This window comes from Aplysia californica, unplaced genomic scaffold, assembly GCF_000002075.1.
Source record: "Aplysia californica isolate F4 #8 unplaced genomic scaffold, AplCal3.0 scaffold00019, whole genome shotgun sequence".
In the NCBI taxonomy this organism is placed as follows: domain Eukaryota; kingdom Metazoa; phylum Mollusca; class Gastropoda; order Aplysiida; family Aplysiidae; genus Aplysia; species Aplysia californica.
The window spans coordinates 388,326-405,266 of NW_004797289.1; the positions used below are offsets into that span (position 1 = coordinate 388,326).

The window sequence follows — 16,941 nt, forward strand, 5'->3', positions numbered from 1 at the left end:
GAACGAGAAATGTCCCCCCTTTGGGAATGGCCTAAAGACGCTACAGTCAGTATTCATCTATCTTGAATAGAAGTTGAGATATTTCCAATTTAAGGAGGTCAGGGTCCCCTGGTGTCAGTGGTAAAATAAGCAAGAAAATAGCCATAAAAGTCTGATGACTTCCAAAGCTGTAGTGTTCATAGAAATTGCAAATTTACACTTTTACTACCTTTGATCAATGTTTTCCAGTAGAAGAATTTGTTTTTAAATGGACTTAAAGATGTTAGGCCCAAAACAAAATGTTTTGATAAAAATAGCTCCCCGGGTGGAAAAATGCTGGTTTCTTTTATTTCAATATTTTGATAAGCAACTGATTTCACCACAATGCCACACATGTGCCCTTACAAATTGAAAGAAGTTTCATATTGAGAGACTAATCTTGTTCTTAAATATGTGAATACAGATGAAAATAATATTGACAAAAAAACCAAAACAAACAATTATATTAAAAAAATACAAAAACTCCATGACAAACCTCCAACAACTGGTCCAGGGTATTCCTCAGTTCCTCCTGTGTCTGTTTACGAAACTTTTCAAACTGTCCGCTGGAAACTGTAGGTATAAGAAAGAATTGTAGAGAAATCAAACTTCCTCAAAAACTTACACCAACACACACACACTCTCTCTCTTACACAGACACACACACACACACACACACACACACACACACACACACACACAAATACACACTCCATCACCCCCCTAAAAAAAAAAACTAGGAATAAAAGAGTGCATTTTTTCATGAAAGAAAACCTGTCGTAGCTCTAGCCCCAAAACAACTGGGATAAGAAGAAGAACAACAAAAAGGACACACTCACATGACGTGTTTGTGCGAGGCAACCAGCAGCTCAAAGTCTTGACCGTAGCTCTGGTAGGCATCCACCAGGAGCAAACTGTGCACGGTGAGAGCCACGGACGTGTTCAGGGGCTTGGTGTGTACATCTGCTCGGACGCCCGTCACTTGCAGTTCAACCAGGGCGTGGCCTGGGGAACACCAGATGGACAATCTGATATAGCGAAATTTAGAAATTTATTTTACACTGTAGATATTTTACGCCCCAGTACCAAATAGACAGTGTGACATGGTGGAATTTTTAAATGTATTTTACACTGCAGACATTTTACACCCCCCATTGCTACAATTTAGATTATTTGGAAGGAGGAGAAGGACAGCTCAGACCCTTTACCAGTCAGGGCCAATTTAGGCAGGCAGAATTGGATACATCATCCCAGCAGACAAAGATACTTTATAAAAACACTTCCACATTTTCGGAATAGGACTTACATTTCCTGTACTCAATAACCAAGAGCGACTCACTCACCTTGACTCTGCAACTCCAAAGATAGGCTGTTGATGAGGAACTGCAGCACCACCAGCTTGTTGTCCTCGTTGCCTTCACGCGGAGAGCTCACAGGGGAGCTGGGTCTGATGGACAACAGATTCATACAGATACACATAAACCAACCAACCAAACCGTTGTTGGTTTTTCTTTTTTTTTGCTAACAAAACGTTTCTTCCTTGCATTATCCTTTACCCATGCTCATATGACCTTATGCCGTTGCGAGCGCCGTAAAACTCTTACAGGGAAAAAAACCAACATAAAAACTAAAGCACAATCTTTTATCATTGGTGTTGCCCTCCAACCGTGCAAGGGAAAGCAATAGGTCGACTCTATTTTGATCTGTAACCATTTCCAAGGTCCATTTTTGGGTTCTCAATAAATCATAAAAATGTTCTTTTCGTGTGTTGAAAAATTTTCAAGAAGCCAGTTTCACAACACATTACACCATCGAGATATATATTTGATTTATATATTAAATTACAATACTACACAATCATATTATAGCAGATGTTTGTTTACATAGATTTATAAGCCAAATTTATTTGTTATTATCAGATTTTAGTTGAAGATTCATTTTCTTTGAAATATAAACGTAACGAAAATTTGAAATTTGTTGTAGGCCTTTGGAATAAAAGATAGGCCCACAGGATATTGCAACATAAAAGACAGTCTCACAAGAAATTTTTTTTGTTTTAATGGAACAGTAACCGAAATAAAACTTCCCTGCTGTAAAGACGCAGTATATCAGTGAGGAGGTGTTTATTTTTATCTTCCTTTAAAAAATGTCCACTTACAGCTGACCGCTGCTCTGCTCTGGGTCTACAGGGGCTACAGAGCTGTCAAAGGAGGAGGAGTGGTACAGACTGGATGTCTCCACAGAGCTAGGGGGCTTGGCCGCTGACAGCTGGTCCAGGCAATTCTGCAGGGCTTGAATCTGAACGCACAGGATAAACAACAACAAAAATAACATCACAAGATGGACTAATTAAACCTCTTAAACCACACAGCTCTGTCACCAAAGTAGCCCTGAATCCCTAATAAAAGGGGCATTACTCTACATAAAAATACATGTTAAAAAAAACAACTAGAAGTACAATTTTCAATAAATACTTCCTCCCATTTCAGGAGACTGCAGGTTTAACAAGTGTTATGATGTTACTAAAAGAGACTTGCTCTTAAAAAAAACAAAGTGACACTGAAACATTTCATCAGACTAATATTTACAAATAATACATTAAAAAACAAACAGAATTTAAACACATATTGGACAACACATTAAAAAATATTTTGTATTAAAATCCAAAATGACAATGAAATATTAGATTTCATTAATGGCAAAAAAAGAAAACTTTCTCATCTCTCCAACTGCTGGCACAGAAACAGGAAAGTGTAAAATTACACAAACTTTTAAGAACTAACAACCAAACAAAAGAATGAAAGAGAAAAAAGAGGAAGGAAAGACAACAGAAGTAGAGAAAGAGAGTGAGGAACATATTGTCCTCAGACAAAAAGAGGTCAAAGACCAGCAAGAGGCATATCTGATGAAGGTGACCCCCCCAAGCACCGTCTATTTTCTTAGATCTACATTCACCACATTAAATCAACAGGTAGAACTGACACAAAACCCATAGAAGATGTTCTGGTGGGATCTCAACAGGCCAGATGCTGAGCAGACCTCCACCTGAACCTGTCTTCAACCTCTTTATATATCCACCAGTGTTGGATTTGTTCCCCTTTCCTAGCTCAGGCACATTCATAACACACTGGAATGTTTGAAAGATAAACTCAAACTTCAATCAAAGCACAGCCATACCAGGGTGACTGAAATGGCCAGTGCAAGGCAAATATTTCTATGAAAACAAATTTCCCTGAGATAAAAAAGTGACTTTAAAAAACTCATAAACATCAATATTAATTGCAGTCTGTAAAGGGAAGCAGCCTCATTAACAGTTATCTACCTGCATATAAGAGAAAGGAATGAGGTAAGGGACATTACAACATATTTTGGAAGGAACAGCAGTGCAGAGAATCTCCAAGGGGAGGAACTATAAGCATTTACAGAGGCACCACATTATAACCTCCCCTTGGAGATGGAATATGTCTCATGACATGGGAGCAGGCGTTCGTTAATCTCTGGGCATTTGGGGTTATTGGTACCATCCAAAAGTCTGTTCATTTGCCTTCCTGTTGGTGAAAAAAATACCCATCTATCTTGAATAGAAGTTGAGATATTTCCAATTTAAGGAGGTCAGGGTCCCCCGGTTTCAGAGGTAAAATTAGCGAGAAAATAGCAGCCAAAGTTAGAGTCCTTGGAAACTGAAAATTTTCATTTTTTGTGCCTTTAATCAAAGATTTTCCAGTAAAATCCACACAAAAATGTGTTTTTAAACGGACATAATAGGTGTTGAGCCCAAAAAAAAAGAAAATTTGGAAAAAATTGCCCATCTGCCAAAAAAATGCTGATTTCTTTGATTTCATTATTTTGACGAGCATTTGATTTCACCTTGACGCCTCACATATAATGAACGTAAAATGATCAAGCAGTCCTTATATTAAACCAGATATATCTAGACAATGGTCTGGGACCTGAGGGGAAGGGGGGTGGAGGAGTGTAAATAGCATCTTCCTCTGTCAGTTATCAGATTGAAGAAGAAGGCTGAGGGAAGGAAGAAAATAGACAAAACATCAGAGTGACTATCAAATATCATCCTTTTCTCAAGGAATACGATGACTAACTCAATAAAACCCCAAAAGAAAAGTAAAAACGTCTGAACTATCCATTTTTTGCAGCTCACCTTCCTCTCGTTGAGATGAAATGTCAAAGACGGAAGGTTCCCAAAGACTTTCGCTGTTGGCCATTGGGCATCAGAGGTAGGCACAAGCCGCCTGAAACAGTGAAAGGATGGAGTGTTACTGAAGCACAAACAAAACAGTGAATGTATGGAGAATTTTAGTCAGTTTTCATGCAGCACAAACAAAAACCCAAAGTGAATAAAATGTCCATGAAATGTCCTTAAATGGTATAAATGAGGCAGTATTTTCTTTAAACACCGGCCTGTATCAGAACTGACAGTATGTAAGCAAGTGCCACAACATGCTGTTCAAAGGAGACAAAAAGCAATTTTTTTAAAACAACAATAGATTCATGCTGATACTGCCAGCAAAAAAAACAAAAAAACTGGGCTGCTAAGATGAGGCTTGTATTAAAAACAGCAAATAACACAACAAGATTGGCTTTTAAACCTCTTTTTTTCTGTCATGGTAATTTACTGAAAACGAATTCACATCATAGTTGTGTATACTTCACAAGTGCCATACACTACAAAGTAAGGTTTTGAAAGCTGGCCGGAATTAAAATTTCAAACAGGTTAACAATGCCTCGGCAGAAGTGCTCACCTCTCCAGTTGTATGGAGATGTTGAAGCGGTCCACAATGTGCATGAGACTGGTGCCCCTGGAGTATGCATGACGCCAGTTGTCATGGAGACGGCCAATGAGAACTTGTGTCTCAGACAAGCCAATCCTGTACCTGGAAGACACACATTGGTGGATGAAAACATGTTTTGTGTTATTTGTCCGGGGGGGGGGGCTGAAAATACTTTTGTACAAGACAAAACAAAACTACAAATTCACTTCTGAAAAAAAAACTGTCATTAAGAAATCCTGTACCTGGAGAGCACATATAAGTGAATAAAAGCACACCTTACTTTATTACAGTTGTACTGAGAATACTTTTGTAAAAGGCAAAATTACCAAATCCCAAAGTTACTTCCCCAAAGACTGTGGGAAAGAATACTTTTCAAACAAGACAAAATCATTATTTGAAGTTTATGTGCAGAACAGAACTCAAACAAAAGCAATGTACATAGAAGCTGTTGTCAGTTTACAGCTTGCAGCCTAAGCGCACTATCCCTCATTTCACGAAAACCAAAGTATAATAATAGTAATACTAAAAAGAAGTAAAAGGAATAGCCCATATCAAAGTGAAGTGTTCACCTGTCACCAGCCAACTCTACAGAGTAAATACTGAAACATTTTCGTGTGGTCCGAAACATTTACTGAAAACCAAATACCTGAACTTAGTACAAATGAATAAAAAAAATTCTTGTAGTAATGTGCTCTTTAGACAACAGACCTTTATTACTTAAGATCTACATTATGTAGAAAATTATTTTTTTATTCACAAACTACTCATCATTCCCTCATCACTAAAGGAGGCATCACATTATGGCCTAAATCATACCAAAAAAACTTGAATTCTTTCTTCAATTTGAAGATTGTTTCAAATTGTGATTCCTGCATGCTGGCGACTGTGGAGTAGCTGTTGGGCTCCTCGCCACTGCACACAGCAGAGTTAATTAATTCTAGAATGTGGAAATTCATTATCAAGTACTTCAGACCATGTGCCCACTCAACCCAAATTGATCTCGACATGCAGGATGGAAGTATCCCAAAAGATATAACTTGTGTCAATGGGGGCATAACAACAATGATAGTACATAACAAGATGGCGCCCTCTTCACAAAAGCGCACTCTTTGCGAACAGAGTTACCCTACTTGAGTTTTTTAAAATCAAAGTGAAACTAGCAAGTTTTGGGATACATTTCGGAAGAACGCTTTTTAAAAATGATTACGCTGACAAAAAACCTCTTCCGGAGGAAAAGGAGATGGTTTTCTTCGTTTAATTTGACTTTAGAATGAAGGGCGAGAGGTCATTAAAATTTAAAAAACCTAAGACTCCGCACTGAACGTACCCGAACCGCTGATGAACAGCAGTCGATCTGCGCACGCAAGGGGGTGCTATTTCTATTCTTCTTCTGGAAAAACGAAAGAGAGCTTCAAAACAGACTGCAGCGCCATCTGAAGCAAAGAGCATACTTCCTGCGGACACTTTTTAGGCTGAGTGGCCCATCTTGTCTTGTACTATCTTTGATAACAATAAACAAAAATTTTTATGATCAGTGTTTAGACTAAACTGACTGGGTACGTACAACAAGACACAACACGGACAACTTACTTCTCATAGAGCCTGTCATGGAATAAACTGTTGGCGTCTCTGCCCTCAGCTGACCTCCTGGAAGTGCCATACTGTGAGCTGGGGAGGTCAGCCAGGACTTTCTTCACTTCCTCATCCTCTTCTGTCTCGTTAGGGGGTGTAGACAAAGGAGTTTCAAATTTTTCTGAGGATGGACCAATGTTCTTCATCAACATATTACATAGTTCCGGTGGCCTAATCTTTGCATCACTTTTTAAAAGAAACCACACATTTTTCAGACCTCAAAATTTCAACAAAGGTAAAAATTCAATATTCCTACGAGGATGATGGAGCTGGGTTTTCATGATTTTGAAACTAAAAATTTATAACATTATACAACATATGTTATAGTTATATAATACTCCTGAATCGAGTCATTGCTTTCCAAGTCCACTTTTAGAAAATGTGAGAATCCGCTCTTCAGTATAGGTTCAAATCTGGTTGGTGAACTCAAGACTCTCACAATGCCAATTGTGTGTCATTGACACTGTGTTTAGGAGGGCGGTCAATTGGGTGTCTTTGAGCAAAACACAATATCCCTACCTCAAAACCCTGGCCCCCAGTGGCCACTAGCAATGGTATGTGGATTGTCTATGTTTGTGATATTGTATATTATTTATGAATTTATGTATTAATGTATTTGTGTGTTTATGTACGCCATTGTAACAAAAATTTCCCAAGGGGATCAATAAAGTGGAATTTATTTGCTCACTTTTATTTAGTAGATAATAATACATTCTGAAGACAGAAAGACTGTCATCAATTACTCGCGACTGAGTGGCAGTCGAAACCAGTATATGATGATTTAAGCTATAAGCTGTATGTTGTTGTGCTGAAGGTACATGAGCAGCTAGTTGTTAAATAATTTGATAAAATCGACAAATAAATCTGATAAAAGTTTATAAACATTTATTTTACAACTTAAACTAAAAATTACAAAAGCAAACAATTCCGACAGCATGAGTTTTTTAAATCCTTAAATGCAAAGCAACAATGTACACTGTTACTCAAATAGTTCAATAGTTAAGGAAATTTAGTTATTGAGCCAGCATTTTTCAGCAGATTAGCACAAAATTTTCCCAATTCTCAACAACAGATTAAGACAATAGCAGTACTAGGAATAGAATAAGATGTAGACCAAACCTGAGCACCTATTCAACAGTTGAGAGAAAGGCATGAGATGAAGGAATAAAGGAATACCTTCCCCGTCCTCCTCCTTGTTCTTCTTTGCCTCAGCAACTTTGCTGGAGGAGATGGTGTTGCAGTGGAAGTTTCCCAGGTCGATGATGACCAGCTGAGGGTTCGGATCCTCTGAGCTGTCGGAGATGATGAGCTTGGGAGCGCTGATGTCCATGTTAATGTTCCATCTACTTGCTTTGCCCTGCGGAAATTATGAATCCCATTCTGTGTCAAGACATATTCATAAAATAGCAGGCAGAGCGGTCAAGTAAAAAAGAGGTATATTTTCTTACGCTTTCACAGAGCAAAAATACAGTTGTAAAGTCAAAGAATATTGCACAGGAGACAGAAACAAAAACAATCCCTTGTCAGTTTGTCTTGCTTTTTCCCCAACATAAATTATTGTTATGACAATATGCTTCTCATTACTAAAACTAAACCAAGACAAGGCAGTCTCCATCTGTCTTCCAAATACTATGAACTGTGAAATTAGAGAGCTTTGTAAGCACATTCCTTTTGCACAGCAGAACAGTTTTTCTAATACTTCAAACGTGGCTGGTTTGAGCTGATCATTGCAAATTTTTTTAAAAATAAAACACATCTTAGCTGTCAATAAATGAAGTTTTAACCCTCCTTACTGCACCAAATATACCATCAGTTCCAACTAGAACAAAGATATATAAAAGCCTTACTAAGACACCTTATAGACAAATTGGCAAGTGCATCTCATTTCCAGCACAGAAAAGTAGGGAACCCATTCTGTGTCAAGTTATATTCAAGAAACCGTAGGAAAAGTGATCTCCAAAAAGCATAATTTCTTACTCTCTCACAGACAAAGAGTGCAATATGATATGGGTCACAAAGCAGTGGGATCAGGTGCTCTCAATTTTTTGGCATATAGAGTTATTTTCATAATCTTAAAAAATTCATCTACCTTTTTTCTTTGTTTTTATAGTAGAGGGTTTTACTGCACAAGGTCAACTGCATAAGGTCATATGAGCGCCAAGGGGTGGGTGTCAACAGAGAAGTCTTTACAGGGAATCAGACTTATTCTGTTCACCTCTCTAGCTTCAACAACACAAGGTCTGCTTCAACTATCAAGGCACCCCGGAAATAGCAAGTCACAAGAGAGTGACAAACATACAAAAGAAGTAGAGGAAAATGACAATAGTAAGGATTAAGAAAGAAAAAGCAGCAGTTCCCTGTTGTAGATCAGGCACAGTTATGAGCGTGACATGAATCAGCCCATTTACAATTCTACTGTGCTTGAACGAGAAATGTCCCCCCTTTGGGAATGGCCTAAAGACGCTACAGTCAGTATTCATCTACCTTGAACAGAAGTCGAGATATTTGCGATTGAAGGATGTGGGGGTCACCTGGTGTCAGTGGTAAAATAAGCAAGAAAATGGCCATAAAAGTCTGATGACTTCCAAAGCTGTAGTGTTCATAGAAATTGCAAATTTACACTTTTACTACCTTTGATCAATGTTTTCCAGTAGAAGAATTTGTTTTTAAATGGACTTAAAGATGTTAGGCCCAAAACAAAATGTTTTGATAAAAATAGCTCCCCGGGTGGAAAAATGCTGGTTTCTTTTATTTCAATATTTTGATAAGCAACTGATTTCACCACAATGCCACACATGTGCCCTTACAAATTGAAAGAAGTTTCATATTGAGAGACTAATCTTGTTCTTAAATATGTGAATACAGATGAAAATAATATTGACAAAAAAACCAAAACAAACAATTATATTAAAAAAATACAAAAACTCCATGACAAACCTCCAACAACTGGTCCAGGGTATTCCTCAGTTCCTCCTGTGTCTGTTTACGAAACTTTTCAAACTGTCCGCTGGAAACTGTAGGTATAAGAAAGAATTGTAGAGAAATCAAACTTCCTCAAAAACTTAGTCTAATGTAAAAAAAATTCAAATCAGAACAGTGACGTATGTTACACTTAAAAAGACTTGTCATTTAAGTACAAAAGAGACACATATTATTGGAAAAAAAACCAACCCAAAAAAAACAACAACAATAGGAAATGCACCTGAATTTTAAAAAACATAACACACAATCGAAGCCACTACGCCAAAACCTACAAAGTGGTACCACGAGAAAGCATGCTATATCATTATCATAAACTAGTCCTACTCCTACTATAAGAAACAAAGACAATATGTATGAACACACCACTTTTGCAACTTACACAAAGGCATCATAATTGCTAGCCCACATATTCCCTTCCCTTCTCCATCCCGCAACTTTCTTCCTTTCCTCACACCACCCTCAACGCTCCCACCCTTCTACACCCCTCTCCTCCCTACCACCCCCACTCCTCCTCCCTGTCACGCAGCCTTTGAGCCTAAGGTAGACAAAGGGTAAAAACACCTGTAAGAAATGGTCCTTCTTCCTCAGATGATTATTATTCCCTGTCCACAATTCAGTGTGACATATGACATGACAGAACTGTCAACAGCAGCTGCCTACCTGAGAGGGCAGCACGGTGGGGCCCAGGGTCTGGCATTGTGAACATGCCCTTGACCTTGTGAATAAGCTCAGGAGCATAGATGATGTCCAAGGGCTGGGTGCTGATGCTCAGACTGGGCAGGTAAAAGAAACATTTAAGTAGTAATGATGATAATAATAAGAATTATAACAATGCTGATGACTATGATAATGATGATGATGATAATAATAATAATAATAATAATAATAACAAAAATAATAATAATGATAACAACCAAAAAGTTATAAAATAATAATACCGACAATAAATAATAACAATATCAGAATGCTGTTGGGGTGTCATAGAGTACAAAAAGGGGCTTTTTTTTACCATAATCAAAATTCACTCTCAATTGTAGACCATAAAATTTGTCCTAAAAAATGCATTCAACCAAAAAGTAAGGAATAAAACAGCGACTCTTACACGTGACCTTGAAACTTTCCTTTAGCTGAACAGCAAATTGGAGGCACCGTGGCGAAATCAGGCGCTTGTCAAAATAATTAAACCAAAGAAACTGGCATTTTTCTGGCTGTTGGACAATTTTTTGCAAATTTTCTTTTTTTGGCTCAACACATTAAATTAATGCCAATTTAAAAACAAAATTGCGTGCGAATTTTACTGAAAAACGGTTGAAGGTACAAAATATGGGGGCTCAAGAAATGTCAAGCAAGTGTCGGTGAAACGCAGATCAGATGGGTGGTCACTGACTGGAGTGTGTCCTTGAGCAAGACACGACAACCCTAGCTCAAAATACAGGGTGCTGCACAGTGGCCACTGACAGTGGCATTGTTGTAAACTGTTCTGTATTTGCGTAATAGTGTGTATTTACGTATGTATTTATGCATGTATGTATTTAGGTGTGTATGTATTTATAATTATGCATTTATGTATGTATGTTTGCCATTGTAAAACAAAGACCCCTTTGGGGACAAATAAAAGTGTAATTTATCATTATTATTTTTTATTTTTTATTTTTATGTAATTTTTCAGTTTTCAAGGACTCTCAAGCTATTTAAGTTACCAAACTTTGGCAGCCATTTTCTCTTAATTTTACCTCTGAAACCGGGTGATCTCCTCTTCCATCAATCACAAATATCTCAATGACTATTCAAGATAGATGGATAATTTTATCACCAAAAGCAAGGCAAATGAACAGGCTTTAAGATGATTCCAATAACTCCATATGCCCAAAAATTGACGAGCACCTGATTCCACTGTGTCGTGACAAAAATGTTCACTTGAGTAACATTCTTAGGAAAAAATATTCCTCCTACAATTCTCATGTTGCACATGTTGATTGTACATACGCTACCTGAGCACAAATATTCTTGATGGTCTTTGTCATAGAAAACTTAAACATTCCTCAAATATTTCCTTGTACAAACAAACAAGGCTTCCATCAACTTCCACCATCCCACCAGCTTCTGCTCTCAAACTCAAAACAAATCCTCACCTGTACTTGAAAGTTCCCCCTGGATTTTTCTCGTAGACCAGTCTAAAAAATTCTGACTTGTCTGCTCCGACACCAAGGTGCTCTGTGGAGTGAGCACTAGGCGGGTGGTGAGAGACTGGGTTAAAAGCCATGCGGCTCTGCGGATCCTGAAACACATGACAACGATAAAGGTGAGAGGTTATTATGAGTAAAGAGAAGCACATCAACCCAATAATGGTCATTAAGAGCACAGGAAAAGTAACATGGATAGACAAAAACAACAAAAGGAAAGAAATGATCGAGGACCAAACATGAAAAGCTGTAACTTAGTTTGATGAAAAAGCGACAACATCCGTTTCTCTAAAGAAGGCAGTGGAGGGAGGAAATCTCAACTTCCTGTTTTTTGGGGGGATTATGTAAAGTTTTATTAATGGATTTTGTTCCAAGTTAGTACATAATCATCAGGACTAATGAAAAATAACTCATGAAGATTCACCTGAGACAACAATTTGATGGCTATCTTAAATTCCAATTTTAAAAATATTATATGTATTGTAAAACAAGTAGTTCTTACACTTTTCAAGCAATAACAGGCAAATTGCTTTTTCATGTCTCTTACATGGGAAAAATTACTTTTTATGTAAATGAGCAAAACCTGCTTTTTTACACAAAATCCTTTTCCCTGCTAAAACATAGAATAGTTTCCTACAGTTCATCTCATCACTTTCCTCACCTTGGTTTGAGGACAGATCACAGAACTTAGCACTGGGTTCTTCGCTGTCCGATCCTGCACTAGCAAACTGTCGACAGCCAATGAGAACTTCATGGCACTGGTTCGTGGCCTGGACTCGAACTCCATGCCTATGTGTGAGCAAGACAGCTCCACCAAGGGGGAATGTTTTAAAACACCTGGGAAGAAAAGGAAAAGACAAAATTTCATCATCACACTGTTTAGAGGTGGGTTTTTTCTTCAAAAACATTTTGACATGAAGTTAATGTTTCTCCAGTGGTAAGCTTTCACATTTAAACCTATCTCATAAAGGACACAGAGCTAGAAGAACACATTCTCAGTCACTAGCGCACTTCACACTAGCATACAACTACCTGATGAGGTAACTAAAGGCTCACAGCTTCATTTCCCGGTGGGAAAAGCAGAGATTCACTAGCAGTAGAATTATGTCAAGCCAAGAGCTAACACATATAATCCACACATAAAGGACAGCTGTTCAGAAGATAATTTTCTTTAATTTGCTGAAAAACTCACTTGCTTGGCCAATAAACCCGATTATATTTTAGGTAAATATTTAGGAATATGAATAGTTTGTGTAAGTAGGAGAAACACAAGTGGTGGGTGGGGGGCGGGGGGGGGGGGGGGGGGTGAGAGTGAAGAAGAGACAAAATAAAAAAGAAAGAGAAAAGAGAGCGTGAGTGGGAAAAGCAGAAAAAGTAGCAACGACTGACAAAGAGACAAACGAACAGACAAACAAGAAACTTACTATTGGCAGTGTTACAGTTGCCACTCTCCAGAAGACAGAAGGATCCCTTCTTCAAGACAAAAGCCATCCGAGCAAACACAGTGTCCTTACGCAGGAAAGAGCTGTTCTCTGATGAGTCTTTGATTACATCCTGTATCTCTTGTTCTGGTGAAAAATCCCCAATAAACTTAAAGACTTACACTTACTGTAAACATAAATTCTCAGGGAGAATAGAAAAGGTAAAACAAAACAGTATGAAATTAGCAATTTTAATTTTTTTTTTCTCTAAACGCAAACTCTCATCAATTTTTTCTATTTTCTTAATAAAATCCTGTGTGTATGTTCTGAGGATGCGTGTGTCTGTGTCTGTGTGTGTGTGTGTGTATATGTAAGTCTGTGTGTCTGCCTGTGTGTGTGTGTGTGTGTGTGTGTGCGACCGGGTAATTTTTTTATGTTCTTTCAAAAGGGATATTTCTTTTTTTGAGAGTGGGGGGGGGGGGGGAGAGAGAAAGAGAGAGAGAGAGTAACACAGAGAGACAAGGACAGAGAGAGAAAGGGGAAGGAAAGGTGGTGGGGGGAGAGAAAGAGAGAGAGAGAGAAAGAGAGAGAGAGAGAGAGAGAGAGAGAGAGAGAGAGAGAGAGAGAGAGAGAGAAAGAAGGAAAAAAAAAGAGAGAGAGAGAGAGAGAGAGAGAGAGAGAAAAAAAAAAGAGAGAGAGAGAGAGAGAGAGAGAGAGAGAGAGAGAGAGAGAGAGAGAGAGAGAGAGAGAGAGAGAGAGAAACAATTTTACTGACGGGTCCGACTAACTGCATGTTCACACAAAACACTCAGATGAGCGACAGCCGGTCTACTTCTAGAATAACGACAGTGGCCGACCGACAAAATGTACCAACAAATCTCTTATCCCTCATAATGCGTTCAGGCTAAAGCAACGCCAACGGCCGTATGTTAGTCTTGTCAGCGCAGTCACATGTAGTTGTGTAAGGGTTAGAAAGACTGTCGCTCGTCTGAGTGTTTGATGTGAACGCGCAGTTACCAGACCTCGGACAAGGCTTGTTTTGAAAGTAACAGCGGTACTACGAATATTATCGATTATTTGTATGTCCCAAATTGTAACAGTTACCAGGCTTTCATTGGAGAATTCTGAGCGCGGGTCAAAGATCACACACAACTCGGGGCGAGTCAACTACTAAATGCGGCATCGATATTTCAGGAAATAGAGCTCCGAGTTCCTACTGACAAAAAGTTCAACGGGTGCTTCCCACGATAAAGGAGAAGACAGAGTAAGTTTTTAGAAAAATCCGGCACAACAGCAGACTGGGACAAAAAATCGGGATACACGCAATCGAAATCGGGAAAATCGGGAAGCTTGAGATTTGGGGCAAAAAATCGGCATATCCCGACTAAATCGGGATGAGTGGCAGGTCTGAGTACATGTACTTTCATCAATGCATTCCTTTGACAAAAATCCATCTAATCAGGTTCTGGGTCCGCAAAACAGCAATGTGTTATTACTAGATGTTAATTTTTTCACAGATGTATTAACTAACACTAAAAAGAGTCTTATCACAATCCCCAATGAGACACACATTTCTTTTTCAAAGTGCCATGTCACTGTTACAGTCCAGATTTGTACTTTTTGAACTACAACTTTGGCTTCTTGCGAAATAAGAGTTCAGCAACGGTGCCTGGCACTTGTACACACATTGTTTCGGGGCTGTAGGTTGGGAAGTGGCGTTTGATGGTGAAATCCACTGGACACAGAAATCTTTTCGTTATGTACGAATTTTGCAAAGAACAAATTCTAGGCTGCACCAAGGAAGATAACCAGGTTGGACAATCAGGTCAAAATTTACATGAATTATGCTCCCTTATGCCAAACCCACGTGCAAGGTGAACTCATGGCAATTTCATTTCTAAATTTTAATGCTATAGTCCTTAGTCTTAACTGAAATAATTTGGCTTGACATAGAGATAGCTATAGCCTGAACCTTTTGAAATCAATGAAACACTGCTTGTTCCACTGTTCTTTACTTTATCAGTAGTGCAGAACGTCAGCAAGCTGCTGCACAGTGCGTAATCTCTGTTAAAGAGAAAACGCGCTGACACACGTGGCGACAATAGGGCCCTACCGGCTACATGCCTTCACAAGCAGACTCTTCGCTTGCGTGTCTCAACTGAAGTGAAATGTGAAATGATAAAGGTTTATCACCCCTATGAACACTATAAGGGTTTTTCAAGAGGCGGAACCTCGAATGTAATGTCCATCTCCGAAAAGGCCGAGCCAAGTGGAAAATTCGTGTAAAATGCCTTTCCCAAGGACACAACGTCGGACCGAGCTAAGCCGCGAACCCCCAAACCCACAACCCCATGATTACGGGTCCGGTTGCCTAAATACTAGACAACACCGCAACTAAAGTGAGCAAGCTAGATGTAGGTCTCCCGCTGAACACTCATGTGTCGTATGAAACATACACGTCCTTGGCCTACACCAAGGCTACACTACACTATTGCCCCCCCCCCCCCAGCTTGGGCCTACTGAGAGGTCATACTCTCTCTCTCTCTCTCTCTCTCTCTCTCTCTCTCTCTCTCTCTCTCTCTCTCTCTCTCTCTCTGTCTCTCTCTCTCTCTCTCTTCTCTCTACATCGGTAAAACGAAATTTGAGGCCGTCTATAGGCCTGCATGTAATTAGATGTACCCTCGAGGTCGCCGATTTTTTCCCTCGCTATGTACGAATTGTCAAGTCTTTGTGTGAGTTTTAATACACAGATAGTATAGGCCTTCAAGAGAAGATTCAGGACCTCAAATTCTGTTCGCTACATCTATGAGCGCGTCTTTTGCTAGCTATGTGCATGTGCGCCATACTGCGCGCTGGCTGCTAGACCCAGACCCATGTGACGAAGAACCTAGAATCTGTATTCCCAGATATTTTTTTCTGAATTTGCAAACGAGGCTTGAAAAGAAAACTATTCAATCCAATTGTATAAATCAAGAATTTTATCTACATTTAATGAAAAAATTAATTTCCTTATTTTTGACTAAATCACATTTTTTCAAGTTTGACCTCGACGTGCTTATACTTGCCCTAAACGACCCACAAACAAGAGCCAAAGATGTCAAAACCAGCCACAATTTGCAAAGAACGGCTAAACCTGGGCAAATCACTGAGCAGACTTGCCAGATCAATAACATCGAGGTCGTAGTGTTTACTGCGACATAGATCTAATTGGGTTGTTTCTGGGCGTGCGCGTGCAACGCTCTCAGTTTGGCCAGTGGGGCAAGTTGAGACAGACCAGCCAGGTCAAAACCAAATGCAAAGAGCCAAAAACTGTGGAGTGAGAGAATGACTTCTTCCTAAATTTTTATGAAGTTGACAATTAGTCCAAAACCGGAAAAGTTGGAAAACTTATTTTCAAAAGCCGGAATTCCGGCATATGCCGGAAAACTTTCACCCATGCAAATCAATTCCCACACACAACTTCACGGGAGCCCTTACCAATCTCATCTTCAGTCAGCGCCGAAGACGACTCCAAACCACTTAGTGGCGCCTCTGGAAATTCATCTGATGGCACCAGAGTGGAGGAAGAAGATGAGGAAGACATCTGTCCACTATCCAGTGCTGTTGTTCCGCTGGGCTGGACCGAGGACTGAGAGCTGCTGGACGTCTGGCTCCATCCGGACCAGCCTGGGAACCAGCGTTGGAAGAGTGTGCCTGTAGCAGCTGTGTCCTCCGGGGTTGATGGGCTCGCCACTGGCGTTTCAGACACTGGCACGGGACTTTTTCTGGACACTGTCTGGGACACCTGTCGGTCAAAGTATGCAGTAATTCAGTAATAAAGTAATTAATAGAATAGTACATTGAATCATCTGGAAAGTACACAGTAAGGCATTAAATCAGCTGAAAAGTACAATAAATTGACTGAGAAGTACATTA

The 16,941-nt window shown here is 39.3% G+C and overlaps 1 protein-coding gene across 1 annotated transcript in view; it reads right to left on the reverse strand.

Annotated features, from left to right (window-relative positions):
* LOC101853365 (vacuolar protein sorting-associated protein 13D) overlaps positions 1–16,941 on the reverse strand; it is a gene marked incomplete in the record, with an annotated part of 111,492 nt that overhangs the window by 81,440 nt on the left and 13,111 nt on the right. The window contains 13 exon segments of the mRNA XM_035971752.1: positions 858–1,023; positions 1,362–1,465; positions 2,177–2,316; positions 4,178–4,268; positions 4,779–4,910; positions 6,399–6,561; positions 7,617–7,797; positions 9,378–9,454; positions 10,083–10,195; positions 11,555–11,700; positions 12,267–12,442; positions 13,030–13,173; positions 16,504–16,810. Coding sequence (XP_035827645.1) covers positions 858–1,023; positions 1,362–1,465; positions 2,177–2,316; positions 4,178–4,268; positions 4,779–4,910; positions 6,399–6,561; positions 7,617–7,797; positions 9,378–9,454; positions 10,083–10,195; positions 11,555–11,700; positions 12,267–12,442; positions 13,030–13,173; positions 16,504–16,810 — 1,940 coding nt within the window.